This window comes from Lycorma delicatula, chromosome 1 (assembly GCF_047948215.1).
Source record: "Lycorma delicatula isolate Av1 chromosome 1, ASM4794821v1, whole genome shotgun sequence".
NCBI lineage: Eukaryota > Metazoa > Arthropoda > Insecta > Hemiptera > Fulgoridae > Lycorma > Lycorma delicatula.
In genome coordinates, this window is record NC_134455.1 from 103,866,960 (window position 1) to 103,886,153 (window position 19,194).

The 19,194-nt window shown below is 32.9% G+C and overlaps 1 protein-coding gene across 1 annotated transcript in view; it reads right to left on the reverse strand.

Moving 5' to 3' along the window:
* Positions 1-19,194, reverse strand: part of kl-2 (dynein heavy chain 2, axonemal kl-2) — a 408,181-nt gene that overhangs the window by 198,775 nt on the left and 190,212 nt on the right. The window contains exons 42-44 of the mRNA XM_075354141.1: positions 18,214-18,624; positions 9,452-9,660; positions 1,757-1,942 (exon numbers count right to left, since the gene is read on the reverse strand). Coding sequence (XP_075210256.1) covers positions 1,757-1,942; positions 9,452-9,660; positions 18,214-18,624 — 806 coding nt within the window. The remainder of the gene's footprint in view (positions 1-1,756; positions 1,943-9,451; positions 9,661-18,213; positions 18,625-19,194) is intronic.

Below are 19,194 nucleotides of genomic sequence, written 5' to 3' on the forward strand. Positions count from 1 at the left end.
TATTTGTTTTTGAATAAGCTCTTAAGAGACTATGTTAATCAATACACAACAGACACTTCTTTTGTTTCTTTTTTTTGGATGTTTATGTTTGGTCCAGTATTTTTAATTGTCTGTAACTCAAATTGTTTATAATTTTCAGACCGCTTTCTGTCAACTCTTCTGTTTTTTTCTGGAAAACCTTTATAATTTTGAATGTATTATTTGAAGGAATCTCTATCATTAATCATTTAATTAATATTTAATTCTGCAATTTCTTTTTTAACTTCTTTTATCCATACAGAACTGTTATTTAGTTTATTTTATCAAAAATTTGTTTTGATAGTATATCACTGTCCATTCTGAAAATGTGTCCATACAACCATAAGCGTCGTTTCCTAACTGTATTTGAAATCCTTTCTATTCTAGAATGTCTTTCTTCATTTTATCTATTTTTTGCTTCAAAGTTATCACTTAGCTTTGGGCCACATATATTTTTCTAGAAAATTTTATTTCTATCTTATCCAATCATTCATTTGTTATAGTGAAATGTTTATGATGCATATAGAGCTTCTGAAAAGATCACTGTTTGATCGTATCTTTTCTTAGCACTCCAGTATAATGATTTTTTATTATAGGTATTCTTAGTTAGATGGAAGGCTACATCATCTTTTCGATTCTTGTGTTAGTTGCTGTTTCTTCATTTGGATATATATTTAAAGTGTATACATATTTAAAGTCTGGACTTTTTCTAGCTTGCAATTGTCATTTTTTTAACTGTTGCTGTGCTTTTTCTATTGATTCTGTGAGGAGAGCAATAGCATCAGCCAATACTAACCAATCTACTGTGATGTTATATTTGGCATTCAATCTTATCCCTTTTGCTTCTCTTCTTTTCACCATTCTCTAATTACTTTTTCCAATGCACAGTTAAATAGAAATGGTGAAAGTCCATCTCCTTAAGTTACTTTTATATAGATTTGAATACTAAATTGTGGATACTAATGTTCTTTGGAGGTTGGGTTTCAATTAACCACACATATCAGTAATGGTCAACCTGAGAGTGTACAAGACTAGGCTGGATAGACTAGACTAGAGTGTGCAAGACAAAGAGCATAAAAATGACTTTTTACTATCATATAACACTAATGGTTAGACTACAACTTTAAAAAAAGATACAAACTGTACTCCAAAGTGAAATTTTTCCATTTTTCATTGGTGGGGTCAAAAATAGGTCATTTCATTTGAAAAAACTGTATCAACCACGAAATAACAGTAAAGGTTAAATACAAGGTCACCATGAGGTGTCTCCATTCAATCTGAGTAACTTTTGTAAAGGTACTTTTTTGTGTTGTGTGTAGTTTATGAGAAAATTGCCTGGGGCGATTAAAATAAAACATCAGTATTACACACACCCCCCCACACACACACACACAAACAAGCATATAACACTTATTTTATATAATTTATCCACAATCAGTCATAATATTAGATGAATTGCCAAGTATATGAAGTTTATTAATGTTACGAGGATCCCATTAGAGACATTATATCTAATTAGGATTGAGTTAATTTGTAAGAAATTACGATAAATACATTCAAATAAAGTACTACTGTTTCCTTACATTCACTCAACCCATTCAAAGCCTCTACTATTCCAGCTAAATAAAACTTCCTTAATTATCAAAAAATAACAAAAAAATTAAATACAACAAAAACTAACATTAAATGCTAAAGTGCATCAGATATTTTATCATGTTAAAAGGAAATATATTATTACCGTTGATTAAACTTCCAGTTAGCATCCAACAACATTTCCCAATGTTTAAAAGACAAATCTTCCACATCAACATAATATTCATATATTGAATCTGTCAAAGGATACAAACTTTCCATTTCTCTAATAAATGTGTCCACTTTTCTACGACCTTCTAAATCAACAGTGCAGCAAATAGACCAAGTCAAGCTAAATAAATAAAAAAATAATTATAATAATACGTTATCAACCATTATTAATGTGACTAAAAAGCACTGTTTCTGTAATATCTAAATCATATAAATACAAAAAATTAAATCTTACAATTACAATTATTATAATTTTTATTTTTTGGAAAGGAAGAATGGATTTATGCACAGAGTGCCGGGTTTTCACTTGTGGTACAAAACTATCATCAGTACTACCAACTAAAACTAACCCACTTTCATTACTTCGGCCACATTCTCCATCCCAGCCTGAGGAGGTCGGTACCTAGTATTAATTTGGCTCAGGACTATACAGGTCACTCTTCTTGGCCCTGAGAATGCTACCGACGAATCGGGCAACACTCTTCAAGCTACTCAGATCACACAGCATAATCGCAACGATGTTGTGGGGATCAGTGCTCTGAGATCCATTTCTGGTATCCCTCGATCTACCGCTCAACGAGCACATTTGAGAATGGTGTCAGAGAACAGCAGCAGTTGGAAGATGGTGTTTTCCCTATGTCATGAGATAGGCGTGGAAGTACCCATGACCAGTTAAAAACTGGGTCACATAGTACTTCACCTCACCATGCCACCATTCTGTCCATGGTCTGCTCAGTGGGATAACTCTTGCGATTTATCGTCCTCTGGTCTCGCGGTCCCAGGTCTCCTGCCAGGCGAGGAATGTGCAACTCAGTTCCTCCCCAGCGCCGCGGCAATGGTCTCTCGGTTTTCATCTGCCCGTGGCCTCCTGGCGCTCCCTTGCCAAAAAAGGCAATCAAATCATATAACGCCGGCGACCACTAGAATGGTGGGCTCGGAAGCCATCCGATATGCGGAGACAACTCGCAAGGCAGCGGTGCGTTACACCTGTGCGAATCGCATCCTCTTTCTCTCAAATCTTAATGCCTGGACTCACACTTCCACCCCGTATAACAGGACGGAATACACAATGAACATCAGCAGTCACCGTCTGCTGACCTTCGGTCCATCGAAATTCACCATGAGTCAGCTGAAAGCGGTTATGGCTCTTGCAGCTTTGTCAGTGGCTCTCTGTAGCTGTTTAGCAAAGCTGAGTTTTCGGTCAATTATCATATCTGGTAATTAGTGGCCCGCAAGAGAAGGAGGGTGATTCGTTAGAACCACGATCACCGTCTTTCTGGGGGCTAGGGACAACCCATGGTTGTCTAACCAGGGCCTGACCCTATGCATCGCTTGGCTGAGCTTCATTGGGCGCACTCCACATTGCGGTCTGGAGTGCGCCCAATAATAATAATAAAGTGCAGGGTTGTCTGTCCTCCATTGTTCACGTCCCCAGGTGGTGGATAGGGGGAATTCTCGGCAGATATGCCTGGTAGATGGGAAATAAATTACTACCCGTGAGCCAAACACAGGCACTCAAATCCTGACACGTCTACAACCATACTAGTGGCGTTCTGGTCAGCATCTGATTTCTATGTTAGAGACAGTTGTCATGACAAGAAGGGTGTCAAAGACCCATACGTCAGCTGGAGTTTATCTAGCATCACCCATTGAAATAAATGGAGAAACAAAGCTATGTTAATTACCAGGGTGGTAGAGTTACTCAGGAGATGGGTCTTTGGAAGACTTTTGAATACTTAAGACTGCAAAAGAGAATGCACCACACCAGACAGCATGCAGACCACGAGGCACGCATGGTCAGGAGCTGATATCAAACAAGTGATGTGATGCTTTTATTATTGTTGGATGCAATCGAGGGGAACCAAAAGAGAATAATGAATTTATGGAGAGCGTATAATCAAGAGTTGAGGTCCAATAATAAATGGAGAAACAAAGCTATGTTAATTACCAGGGTGGTAGAGTTACTCAGGAGATGGGTCTTTGGAAGACTTTTGAATACTTAAGACTGCAAAAGAGAATGCACCACACCAGACAGCATGCAGACCACGAGGCACGCCTGGTCAGGAGCTGATATCAAACAAGTGATGTGATGCTTTTATTATTGTTGGATGCAATCGAGGGGAACCAAAAGAGAATAATGAATTTATGGAGAGCGTATAATCAAGAGTTGAGGTCCAATATAGATAGTAAGAAAGTATATAACCAAAGGTGAAAAACTGAAAAAAGCGAAAAGATAAGTGAGGCACAAAGAAGACATTCAAATGGGATTAAGGAGAGCAATACAAGCTCAAGATGAGAGCTGACAAAAGAGAACGTGTTGAGCAGGAAGTGCATGATCAAGAAATTTGAGACCAAGGATCAAACGATTTAGTTGTAAATAGCATGGAAAATGAGGTAGAAGCAAACATTTCATCGGATGATGAGCTGTTGAGGATGAGGGACTGCTTATCACTGTAATATGATGAGGTGACAAACATGCAAGTTCAAGAAAGACTACTACTGATCAAGATAAAAGAGAATAATCAAATCTAACAGAGACTTGGTAGAGTGAATCTCATAATACAGGACATAGCATGAAATATGCAGCTGTGGAAATAACAGAGATCAATGATCTCATATCTGCAGCTGCTCAGATAGTCAGCCAAGTACAAGAGAAGAGAATGAAAGTAAAAATGAAGAAAGCAGCAAGACAAGGAGAACTGGAGAGGCAGTTGGAAGAGGTAAAAGAATGACAAGTCAGGAGAAGAACAACCATGGATGAGGCGTTTGAACTGAAGAATCAAGAAATTGAGGAAAGAATTGTTGCAACTAGCTGATGATGAAATTACAGGAGGAATGCATAACAATAAGAATGAGAGAGCAAATACGGAAATTGAAGGAAAAGTACGGAATTAACATGGTTTTACACCATACCAACATTATACAGACTCTCAAGCAGCAAATATCTACAAATATACTAATAATACCAACATATAGAAAGTAGTCTTCCAGATTGACAATTTGATTTTCCAAGAGAACCTTAAGTGATTCTATAGGAAAATTAATGGAAAGAACAATGGGAAAGCTGGCAATGTAAGTATGGAAGAGTTGCATGTAAGTAACTGCAGCCTGGAGGCCATGTGAAACAGGATGATATAATTGGTGATGAGGCATGAGATGAGCTGAAGAAAATGAAGAACCAGTCAGTTACACATACAAAATTGTATGTGTCACTAATACAGAACTTCTGGTTTGAATGATTACAACCCCTGCATGCTAAGATGGCTTAAGTCTTCTCAGAGGTATTGAAGGGATCTTCGTGTAACCCATAGTGGATGAGGCAGGCATAACATACATCACACTGAAAGGAAAAGAAGGAAAAGGGGAATTACTGAAAAATTATTGGCCTATAACATGTCTGCTACTGATGTATAAATTATTCATGTCCATTGTCTCAAATAAGATAAATAAACATCTAGAAAGAAGTGAGAAAAACAGAAAGGCTGCCAAAGAGGATCTTCTGAATGTAAGGAATTGCCTCTTGTGGACAGAACTATTACTAATGACACTAGAAGAAAGAAAAAGAACTTGGCAGTGGCCTGGATTGATTACAAGAAAGTCTTTTATAGTGTGTCTCATGATTGGGTACTGAAAGTTATGGAAATGATGAATGTCCATGCACAGATTATCAGAGTATGCCACGAAGATTTGAGACAACGGAGAACCTGACTACTGATCAATAATGGAACTGGAACTGTTAGCACGAGAACAACAATATTCACACGAAGAGGCACATTTCAGGGAAATTCACAGTCACCACTGCCTTTCTGCTAAGCACTCTCTTGAAGATAGTAAAGTGAATGAACTCTCTCAATGATCTACCAGTTTCTGGTCGATCATTTCTGTTGGGAAGTACCTACCAGAAGGAGGTGAATGAATTAATTTTAAATGACATTCGCATCGCCACCCAGATAATCATATTAAATGAATAAATAGGAGACAGTAAAAGTCTACCATAAAATCTGTTCACTATGGACCCATGCAAACTCGCAGAAAAAGACAAACTATAGAATGAATGTTGTGAACAACTTTTGAAATGTTATGTTAATGACGCAAGTGACTTCTTTTTCAATATTACAGTGGGAGATGAAACTTTGGTTAATCATTATGACCCTCGTGGAAAAAAGCAAAGCATGGAATACCGGTACTAGTTTGCCACAATCAAAAAAAAATTTTCTTGATAGTATTCTGGAATTCCAGACACATGTATAAGACTGACTACCTGGAAGATGGGTCGGCGGTAATTCTGTGTTATAGATGTTAAAGAACTTAAGACGTGTGTGTGTTGTGGTGACAATCCATGAAGCCAATTTCTACAGCACAATAATGCTAGGCTACACACATCACTTGGAATCACTGAGGCTCTTGTGGAGTTGAAATCTGAACCTGTTCCACATGATCCATACTAACCAGAATTTGGGCTCTCAGTTTTCAGTTCTTTCTGCAATAAGGGTATTCATTTCACAATGGATCAAGAACTGAAAGATGCACTGGGATCACAGATCAAACTGCTAGCAAACTTCATTAATGGAATGAGAAAAGTGGCTCATATGAAATGAGAATGAGAAATGTGTTCCTGTGATTGTATAAGTGACTGTGCATTACATTTCAGCTACCCTTCTGATATATTATCTAAAAATAACTTGTTTAAAACAAGCTAAATCAATGTATTTGGGAAAAGAACATATTACATATATATATATAAGACAATATGAAGAATAAAAATTTGCAATAGTTTAGAACATCGTAAATAAAGCAAATAATCCATTATCTATCAATAAAAAATACTAAATTTATATGATTTGTAAATATAGATATTGCATATAAACTCAAAAATGTTAATAATTTCAATTATTAACGGTTTCTTTATTGGATCTCATTGAAATTTTCACTTAGATTGCCAGTCTGAAATATATCTTAAGTATTTCAGCTATTAAAATTTTTCAGCCTAAACACTCTTCACATCAGCACCTAAAGATATTCCCATGTTTCTTAGAAATGTATTTAATATATTATTGAACCGCTGATGAATTATCATCAATGCATTTATCAGAGGGTACATGCCCAGATTTCTAAAAGTTACTGAAATTATTCATGATAAATGATGCTTTGAATAAAAATTACATGCCTATTGTATTGTAATAAATAAGTAATTTATTCTCAGTTGCTCTAATTTCTGGAATATCACTGGTAGTCTATTTAGCTTCAGATCCAAAAGAAGTACAAAGTAAGATCTTAATTGTTTAACAAACAAACTTTAGATAGTTTTATCTAAGTCGCGCATTTAATCTTTTCTGGAGGAAACTTCTGTCCATTAGCATTGTACAGATCAATACCTACCTTGGATGATCTGCTTATCTGTCTTGGATGATTACAAATTATCTTCAAAACAGGAGACAATATGTTGATATTTTATATGCCTATCTCAATAAAACTAATGCAGATTTAAAGTTCAGAAGTTAGGATTGGGGTTAACCATTCCCCCCTTTTGGATCTCATCTATTTTTTATTTATAGAAGTTTTTAACTGATAATTAACCTTGTTTCACCAAATGAAAGTTGAATTTTTTTACATATGACTACTTACATAAATTTCAAGGGTTTTTCAGTAACAGAATCTGATATCTTTATAAACTTTAATGATCATAGCTTTTTGCTTTCTTTATAATTTTTATCAAATTTGAAACAGACTACGTATCACTGGAGGAAAACATTAATATGGATTACACTATTTACTGCTTAAAAAGGTAAAGAGAACAGAATTTTTGAGCATCATGACTGACAAAAATAATTGGTTAACTCATGTTAGGAATTAGCCAATAAATTATCATTCTCTTTTTTCATTTCAAAAATTTTTCTGCTATGTCCTATACAATACAAAAAAATTAATTTACATTGGTAGGGTATAAATTCATTAAGTACAGATTCTTTGTACCGTTTCAGGAAAGAGAGAAAGTGGTATTATTTCATAAAACTGAGTATTATGGAAAAGATAAACTAATACAAATATTTAGTGATAAAAATAATTAAACAAATATGAAATTTTAATCCACAATTATGAATCAAACTTTTTAAATAGCGAAATTGACAATTAATAATATTTATGTAAAATTTTAAGAAAAAACAGTAGTATAAAATCTTTATTAATAATTAACAAGTTAGGTATATTCTTAAAAAAATAAAGCAGGAAATAGAATCAGCAATTTTAAAACTTTCTAAAAGAATATCTGGAGAAGGAATTAATTTTCAACATAAAAAACTAGTTTTCAGACAACCATAGTGAAATCACTTCAAACATTCTAAAAGCGGTATCAAAATTATAAAGTTTTCACCGTATTCCTTATTTTTTCATGTACTTTCTCAATTTACACACATTTTCTAAACAAGTTTAAGGTTTAAATTACGTTTAGTAAAAACTAAAAGGTTTTCTTTTTCATTAGTTCATTCTTATTTATGAAACTAATCCTCAGAGATACACTCAATATAAAATTCTTAAGATGGTAGTAATATTGATGAGTTACTTGTCAAGTATAATGTGGGGGAACTATGTCCAAAAATAAATTATGTAATATATCTAGAGAAAGAATGTGATTATATTCATTTTACCAATGTATTCATTATAATCAGATTTTGAAGGGCATTAAAAACAAGTCACAGTAATTCATTTAGAAACAAAATTTATAACTTTTAATTATAAAAATAAAGAAAATTCATTTAATGTTTTATTCTAAGGTAGAAATTATTCAACTGTGAAAAAATAACTATAATGTTAATCTGTAATTCATAGATTGTTTAATACAAGAATATAATATGTAACTATAATTAATATTCATAAATTAACTTATTTTAACAATACAACTAAGTTATGATCAAATTTTCCACAGTTCTAAAATAAATGAATGAATGGCTGAAACTACATTGTTTTAAAATAATGATTTTTAAGCAGTTTTAAACCAATAACTGATCAATGAAGGAGCTACAATCTACTTAACACTAAAACGATCTTCTGGAAGCTCAATCAAATTTCTGTTTTCATTTCATTAAAATAATATTGAATCTTAATTGGAAGGTAAAAAAACAATGGAGGATATTATTTTACATTGAATCCTAGATAGTTTTGGCATATATCTTTTCTATAGAGCTCATAAGTGATCAATATTTGCCTTCATCTTTGTAAGTTTGCATGAGAGCTGAATGTGGAACAATTAAAAAGCTTCAATTAGATCTACTTAAATTATTACTACAGCCACACCTGAGCAGGAATAATCCTGTTATTACTGGACACCCTATTACCAAATCTCGATTGATAATCCCATTTTTTAGTTTACATTTAAAGGTTATTTTACAGTAGATTGCTAGTAATCTATTGTTATTGTACTCACAATTCACATAAAATTAAGATTAAATACAATGTGTAATTTACTTAGACCAAATGTTTGCTTTTTCAAAAACAAAATTAATTGAATTTGTTTAACTGAAATGCTACTGAACTTCAGTAAGAAACTTTACTGGATTTCAGTAGCATTTCAGCTACTGAATAAATGCATAATACACAGTAGTGAAATGTTAAACAAATAGAGTTGAAAACTTACCAAAATAGAAATAGCAGTTTGGACAATGTTTTATAAGCATCCATATCTACTGGTTGTTTTACTACACCATTTTCTGGAGTAGCCATTACTTCAAGCATTTTACAAAGTGACATGACACGACAAATTTCAGGTACTGCAACAGTCTCTTCACAGTTTTCACTGATAAATTTCAAAGTTTTACCCACATATTGTTTCACATGTTCATAAAGCTGTAGAAGAATTTAATGCACTACTATTAAATCATTTAAAAAGGCTAATCGGACAAATTATAAATAAATTTAAAACTTAAAATTTGTTGGTGTGAGGAATTATATAGTTTTAAATTAAAATCATAATCAATTAGATTTGCTGTTAGGCAATTTTGGATTACATATTGTTGTTTAATGAAAAAAGGAACTTGATGGAAGGAAGCAAGATTGGATTATATGGTATCTGTAGTACCAACTTCTGGTTTTAAAATTTCATGATGTGAGGTAATAAAGGATCTGTTTGTTCTAGTGTAATAGTAAATTCAAATATTTTTATCATATGAATTTTAAATTTATCTATAAAAAACTGACATTCCCACATAACATTAATAAGAATCACAAAAGAATTTGTGCAGACAGAATCATGGCAATGTTTCAGCTGAAAACGTTTATAATTTGGTTTATTGAAAGTACTGTAATATTTATTGAAAGTATTGTAACTGTACAATAGAACTTTTGCTGCAAATGTATTGGTAGTCTTCAAGTAAGACTGTTCACCAGTTTAGCTACAACCAGTTTAGTCATTTACCACAGTACAGTTTACAATTAGGAATTCATACCTAATACATACATAGAAATGCTCTTTAGTATGATATATATTTTTTCCAAACACAATTACATGTTTTATTTTTAATAATAATAATAAATAAAAAATTCAATAAAGCAATTTCTGCAATATAACATAAAATGTGTAACTTGTATTTTTAAACAAGTTACACATTTTACAAGTTCTCTACAGAAGGTACCCTCTGTAGATAAATCTGTGTTGAGAGTTCCCATAACATTTTATAAAGTGAAACAGAAATTCTGAGATACACCACCAGCAACTTAATAATAATTTAAAAATACTGTAATCCTAAAGTAGTAATTTCTTTTAACACTTCCTTCAGTAATTAAATCAGAATAATAACTTTTCAATTTCATTGATTTCTAGTAACCAAACAAATAACAAAGCATTGTCTTTAAAGTTTCTTGATTCCGTTGTTATTAGAAAACAACTTGTACAACTTCAGAGCCACAAATTAATAAAAATGTTTTTACAGTTCCAATTTTGGCAAAGATAACACAAATTTATCATTTCTACAAAATTACTATTGACATATGTGTGTTACTCTATACATATTACACCTTTTATAAACATTTTTTAGGATTCTAAAAATATACAGATGTCTCAAGGGCAGGTTGCTAAGTTTTTTAAAAGGTAGAAATATTTTACAATATTTATCTTAGCGATTTCTTAATCAATTTTTAATTTATATTTATATTTTACATAATACTTTTTGATATTTACATTATATGAATACTGTTTTGTCTATATAATAATTCTATTTTTCAATTCTTTGTACTAGATTAAAATTTATCCATGGCTTTAAAGGATTATGTTTAGTTTTACATGTATACGTGCTTTTTGCCAAATTTAAACATTCAGAAAGGACATTAAAAAATAAGTTAAATGCACTGTCCACATCTTCCAATTGGAAAATGCTATTTCAGTTTATAGTTTTTCTTTTAGCTTATCAATGTTCAAATAAACTTTACTAATGTTAACCTTCATTTTATTATTTGTTAAAAAAAAATTATGAAGTATTACTCTTATCAGTGACTGATCTGTAATGTTTATATCAAGAATTTAAAAATCATAATTTTCACAACTTAATTGTTTCCTTATTCTGATAGCACATGGTCTATAAACATTCAAGATGTAACTCTTGCAGGACTGTGTGTTAAAAAATTAAAACCATGACCTTGCAACGCAAGTAAATATTTAGCAGTTATTGCATCATCAATCATACTATTATTATTATTTATTTTTTTATAATTTTTTTTTTTAATTTAAACTATTTTTATTTCAATTACTAGAAAATAATTCTCTAATTCCTGTAAATAGATATCTTTTGACACCAAATTAAATCTGTTTTCATGAAATAAAAATCATTTTGTTCCTTACAATAGTAGAATTTATTATATGATATCTCATTTATGTTATTGCAGGTATCAGTGGCAAACAATGGTGCAATGTCTAATCTTGTGTGAGCAGGCTCAGCTGGCATCCCAGTACGAAGTATGGCATCCATGGTACAGAGATGGTGATAAAGTGTGAAAGGACCTCATGCCTCGGTAGATGCAAAGATCATAAGGAATTGCCACTCAAAGCTAATGGACACAGGTTCTGTATCAGATGTTAGGAGATGCGGTTTCCCTCAACATCCGGGACGGAGGAAAATGTGCAAGTGGTTCAGGAAATATTCACTCAAGTCCTCAGAAATCACAAACACTGGCATCTTGCGAAAGTGGTTTAACCCAACACACAATCTGAACTGTTCTAAAGAAAGTTGAATTTTTATTCATGGAAACCATATTACTGCTTGGGATTATTGCTGGAAGACTGTGATCATTGGTTAGAATATGAGAGATGATGCTTGCTTGGTATGAAGACTGGTCCAATATTTTCAGTAATATACGTGGTTAAATGAAGCCGTGTTTCATGTTGGGGAGTTTTGTTAACTGGCACACTTGTTATTATTAGCCAACAGAGAATCCAAGAGTAGTTGTTGAAAAAAGCCAACTTTGCCCAAAGGTCACAGTGCGGTGTGGCATGACATTCACGAAAGTTGTGGTTCCATATCTCATTTGGAACACAATAAATGCAGAACAGTAATTTGATATGCTTGAAGATTATGTTGACGATATTGTATCCACATGGGACAATTACAACGACCTAATCTTTATGCAAGATTGGGTCTCGCCTCATTTCGCAAGTACTGTCCATGCATGGCTTGACAATTATTTTCCAGGATGTTGGTTGGGAAGTTGTGGCACCATTGAATGGCCAGCAAGGAGTCCTGACCTAACACCTTGTAACTTCTTCCTCTGGGGGTGGGCAAAAGAGGAAACCAAAACCAAAAACCAAAAACTCTTGATGAATTGGAGGAGTGAATTCGCCCAGTTCTTGGAAACCTAACTCCGGATTATCTGCAGAAGTCTGTCACAAACATCCTCATCTGTTTTATGGAAACAGATGGGAAGAAATATTTAAATCCTTTTTCTTTTTCATCTTCTTATATGCAGCAAGAATTTTTCGTCTTTCCATAGATAGGGTTTCGTTATTGTAGATGGATGCATCAGTAGGGAGATCCTTATGTCACATTGAGAAATCTCGGTTTTATTCTCCTCTTTCTCAGTAGTTGATCTTTGTTGATTTTTTTGTCAGTTTAACTAATATTATGGGCGGAATATTTTCCCTTTATCCTGGAAGTCAATGACAATAGTCAATTTGCTGAACAGTATCAGATGATCCAAGGCTGACCTACCTTTTTAAGAACATTGACAATGTTTTCATTGGGTTCTACAGGATAATTATGTATTTCGATGCAATTTTTGTTAGAAACTTGTTGTTAGAAACAAGTCTGAAACATTCTGCCCTAACACTTTTTTTTTCAAAGTGAGTATTTTGAGAGACTGAGCTTCTATTTTTTCCAAACATATACTAAGTTGTTTCTCTTGTTGGTTGATTTTCTTTAATATATCTCCAATGTCTATATGACAACATTCAATGGAGTTGCCTAATTGTTGTTCCATTTTTTTTATTATCTTCTCTCATATTGTTTAGCAAATAACATCTTTTAGTGATAAATCTTCTTTTGTTGGTGACAATTGTATTCTTTTATCCTTCATACATTCTTGATAATTCCACACTTTCTTATTTTTTCAAGAACTTTTATTTCTTCTAACTTCAAATTAACACATGTGCATATGTATTACATGACTTAACTATAAATAACATTAACATATTAGATAAGGCTGACTGAGCACAATCCAAACAACTGTTCATTTCGCTTACTTATACTCTACGAGTAAGGGTGTATATATATGTTGACTTCCTACATTATGTATAAGTATGTTGATCAAGTGCCTAGACACATAATATAAATATTGCATAAAATTAAAGCTACTATAAACTCAGAGATGCAAATTTGCAGTGAATAAATTAAACAAACTTGATAAGAATGAGGATTTCTTGCAAAATGCCATTTTCATTGATGCCTTCTGATGTATACTGATATGACCATGTTATGAAACAATTAATTTTATGAGAAAAAAGAAACTATTAATGGTATAATTACAGTTATATCTTTCCACAACAGTGCCAACTCTATCCTTCCACAATTGGATTATCCAACTGTATTGGATTAATTTTTTCACAATAATGTTGTGTCAATGGCATGTTAAATGTGTGATATCCTAACAGGTAGACTGGAAGAAGAGAGCTCATCACATGACCATTATCCACTTATTACAGACATTACTACAGATACTTGGTTTTCAGGTAAATTTTATTAGAAAGCTACCTATTGTAATGGGTACCATGTTTCAACTTCTGAAAAATTTTGACGCGAAACTTTTTGAAAAATGCGAAGGCATTTCACATCCCCAGACCCCAAAACCACCATGGCTGCTGTAATTTTGTGCCAATCACTTGTAAAATGATACATAAAATATAATCACCAAAAATCTCGATCAAGTTTGTTAATGGACAAAATCGGACCATGGAGGTGGAAATGAAGGGGCTTTTTTGAAAAAAACAAAATATCGCTATAACTTTCTTATTAAGAAAAATATCGAATTTGTTTAAAGTTCCTACTATTCTTTTGATAAGGGGCTAAATTTATCTAAGTAAAGTTTTTTGATATCACCAACCATTGACCAAGGGAGGGGGGAAAATGGGGTTTTGAAGAAAAAAATCATATCTCCCTTAATAGGCACAGTATCAAATCTGTTTAAAGTGGTTGTTAGTCCTCTAAATATTACCTAAAACTTTTGTCTGTAACAATTTTTGATATGAGCAACCCTTATGGCAAGGGATGACCAAAATGTTGCTAGAATTGTAAGAAGATGGGGCTTGTCGTATGCTAAATATGCAAAACTTTTTTCACATGTAACCATTGTCATACTGAGTAAATTTGGAGTTTTTCTTAACTTTAAGGTGGTTTTTTTTTTGATTTCCTACTTAGCATTGGTGAAATGTTCCTCCGCCTTCTGGTGTGCCAAAAGGGATTTTTTAAGTGGATATATGTGAAGAATGCAATCTACTTGAAATTTCTCCCAGGAAAGGATAATCATAGCTGAAGTGACCATTCCATCTACTGTACTGTAAAGGATGTGGAAAGAAATTGAATGCCGATTGGCATTCTCAAGGGCACTGGTGTAAGTTGAGTTGAAATACTACTACGCTCTATTAAAATAAAATATTATTAAATTATACCTAATATCATCTTTAATAATTTATTTAATATAATGAAATAATATATATCCTTTAATGATATATATATACAAAAATATTTTATGTTCGTTTTTTTTTAATTATATGAAAAAAAGGGAGTTCGTTTGTAAAGAATCTACATTGACATTTTTAAGTAACAAACTATATTTTCAAAGGAATTACTTTACTAAAATAACATTTTGATCTACTTTTAATTGTTTAAGAATTATTTAGAAATTTATAAAAAAATTTAATTTTGTTAAAAACCTGATGATGTGTATTTGTTTTATTATGATTACTCATGAATGATCTACAAAAAACTAAAACATTTAGGGTGCACATTCTTAATATTATTTAAATGTTAATATAATTAATACTTTGGAGTTTTATTACTTATCTAAAGTAACAAAATTGTTTCTTTCTGAATATTCAGATAATCATTAGCGCTTAAATAAAAAGTCTTAAAGAGAAATCTTTAAGTCAAAAGTAACTTCCTATGAAGATATATGCTCTGGATGAAGCACAGTTAAGGTACTGGCCTAAATTCATACCACTTAACTTAGGTATTTGATATGTGCATCCTCATCATAGGGTGGATGCGTATGAAACACTGCCTTGAAAAATTCAAGCACTTTGATGTTTTATCACATTTTCAGTTGATGCAAAATTACCACTGTGTTCATATCCACCTTGAACACTAAGTTAAAAGTACCCACTGATATCCAGAAGGATGTAGGCTGATAAATGCAGTATAAACAAGATACTGGTATGACTTCCTACAAATTTTAAATTTCTGATTTCTATTCTTTTATGAAAAATAAAAACGATAAGATTAAATAAAATAAAATAACACCAGGAAAATAGGGAAATTTGTACATCTCTACTCTTATATGACAGTGGATAAAAAGGTGAATATTTAAATCTTTTATACCTTGTATGACTTTAAAAAAATATTTACTTTATTGGATATGTGAATTTTAATTTAACAAAAAATTCCAAAAAGTATTAATTTTTATTTTCATTTGTCCAACATATCAATATTATTGTTTGGGAAGTAACCATTGACAGCATTTTTGCCAAACCCAGTCATCTAACACTCTATAAATGTTTTTTACCGTTTGATTCAATAAAACAATGGTAAAAAACATCTTGCTCTATTTTTCCATGGGTGAAGTTTTCACTTCAAATTCTTGTTCTAGGTTTGTTGTTGATGTTTGAACATGTTTTTAACCTGGTGGTGGGTCCTACAGCCCCACCACTCTCAGACTCCAATAAAAGAGCGTGCACCATGAGAGTGAAGGCAATTCATCGTTGACCACCACCTGGAAAAGACCAAGAAGAAGAAGAAGATGGAAGAAGACAGAAGAAGCTTCCTGGCCGGCTCAATGTGATACCTCCCGGCGGATGCCAACATTCCTGCCAGAGCAGCAGGCCTGGCCAGCCAGCCGAGGGAGTCGCTGGATGCGGACGCTACCTTCCTATTCCAGCTCGCCGGGCTTCAATCGCCCTGGCCGGTGGACTCAGCAGCAGGAGCCGGCTAAGCATGGGATCGCTCTGGGGGCCACCACTGCCACGCTGTAGCGGGGACCTAACTGCCGCTGAGGGAAAGCCCGGTTGGACTTGAATGTACGAGCAGCAACTCTCTGACTTCGCCGGAGACCAGTTTCCAGACCCAACAGCTCTTCTCAGATATAACGCAAAAAACGGCCCTTTTCAGAGCCACCAGAAGGCTATGAAATACGAACCATCGAAGCCATTAGACGACGACAGCCCTTCTCAGGGCTACCATAAGGTTAGCAATTACAATGAGCTGTCGAAGCCAATCGACGACAAAAAAAGCCCTTTTCAGGGCCACCATAAGGTTATAAGAGCTACGTGCTGTAGAAGCCATTTGGCGACAATATTAAGGATATATTCTAATATTTTCATAGGGTTTGTCAGGAAACAACCAAGGATATGTCCAATCCTGTTTGGACATCTAAAGGCTGTTCTGAGGAAGTCCTTGTGTTTATTTTTGAAACTGCTTGTCGTCATCATTATAAATTAGTATTATGTCAAAGGCTATTTAAATAAATAGATAATTAAATAAGATTTTTCTCTTTAATTTTTACAACATAAATTTATAACCATTTCTGTTATAATGTGGTTCTCGTTTATAAAGCAAAAACGTTGAGGAAGTTTCTTAATTCCAGTCTCTTCAGTCTTTTAGATGCTTCTAAAATTGGCTGTGTAATAACCCTGCATTATTGGTAAATCTTTAATCCTTAATTTCTTCAATAGTCCAAATATATAATAATCAAATGGAACCAAATCAGAACTTTATGGGGATGAAGTCAGAGTATGCAATTTGATCTGTTGGACAGTTACCACTGCTAAAGTAGCAGCAGTATGAAAACAACCACTGTCTAAAATGAAAAATAGTACGAGAACTGAAACCTGTTTTACTCCATGCAAAGCAGATTGCTAGGTTCAATTTTTTCATTCTGAATAATATTGGATACAATATTTTCTTTGATAGTAGGGAAGTTTACACAAACAATAAGCTTTGAATACCAGAATAGACTAGTCATGATCTATCCTACTGAAAAGTATTGGAAGAAGAGTTAATGCACGATTCCAGTTTGATTTGTGAATAAAACATGAATATCTGCCAAAAGTCTTATAATAAAAATTTTATGGTATATTAAATATGTTTATTTGTGGTTAAAAAATTTCTTTCCTTCTCTTTCAAAATGTTAAGAAGCTGAAACACAGATATATTGAATATTTTTCGTTATGATGTGGTTTAAGGAAGAGAGAAAACAATCTTGAAAACATTTTAGCAGTGAGATTCCATGTGCAGTGATTCCATATTCTCAAAATTTCCAAAATAAAATCCAATTTTCTATAAAAACCTTTTGATAGTTAGCTCAAGCAATGCTATTATGGCCTAAAAGAGCATGGGGCTTTCACAAGAAACTCTTGCATAAGAGCAAAATACTAGTTCTCTTTCTTTATAACATTTAAGAGTGACTAATAGGTACAGTTAGAGAATACAATTTGCAAGTGAAAGGGTGTTTTGGACATATAACATGCATTGTATTTCATATGTATTACAGCAAGAAAGGGAACAAAATTTTTGTTTATATTTGAACCACCTTCTTATTACTACAGTAATAATAGTGTACTTAAAATAATAATTAATTTTTACTAATTACAAATATAATGAATTAAAAACAGCAGAAATAAATAAAAAATCTTTGATTTGAAATTACCAGTTCTTTAAATGTCTTGATGGGAAATTTCTTCAGCCATCTATAAACAAAAGGATTCCAACCAAAATCTGTGTAATCATTATATACCATTCCACAACGAGAAACTGTAGCTGGAGAGGCAACAGCAAGATCTTCAACTTCAAAGAGAAGTGAAACTTGTTCTGGCATAGTAATACGTTCACTGTTTACCAGTGTCAATACTTTATTGTCATCCATTACGCTATTCATATTTTCGATCCAAACAGCATCCACAGGTCCATCAAACAATATCCACTTCTCATCAGTCCCTTCATCAGAACATGTTTTTCTCATAATTGATGATAGGACTCCATCTAACCATTCATTTGTTTGTAAATTAAATTCACCATACAGTTCTCCAAGGTTTAATGCTTTTGGATTAATAACATATTCCTGCAATAAAACAATTGTAACACTTTCATCAATGTTAAAAATTACTTTAAATCATTAATAATGCATATGTTCCGACAAATATTAACAATAACACCAGACCAATGACTGATGTCAGCATTTTTATCCTAATAACTGGGCACTGCAATGTATGCATAAGTTTAGAAACCACTAAAACATAACCTGTATCTGACTTCCTAATATATCCCTAGGCAGTTTATTTTGCTTTTTCTGAAAGGATATTAATAAAATTTTCTTCCCAACACCATCTTCAGGCAGATTATTCTGAAGCAGCTATTATCTACTACTTTCTTTAGATTGTGCTGTAATTAAAATGGCTATAATAAATACTATAGTGACAACAAATAAATCAATCACACATCACTTTCTGTTGCATAAATTATCCTATAAATAAAGTATAGCAATTTAAGTTAAAATATATCAAAACAAATTCTGTTAAGCGTTTCTATAGGATCGACCTCTCTGCTAACTGTTCAAGAGGGAGTGGGGGCAGTCTATTGGCCAGTCGCGTTCCAGTTGCCGACTCGGACGGTCCAGTGCTGTTACTAAACG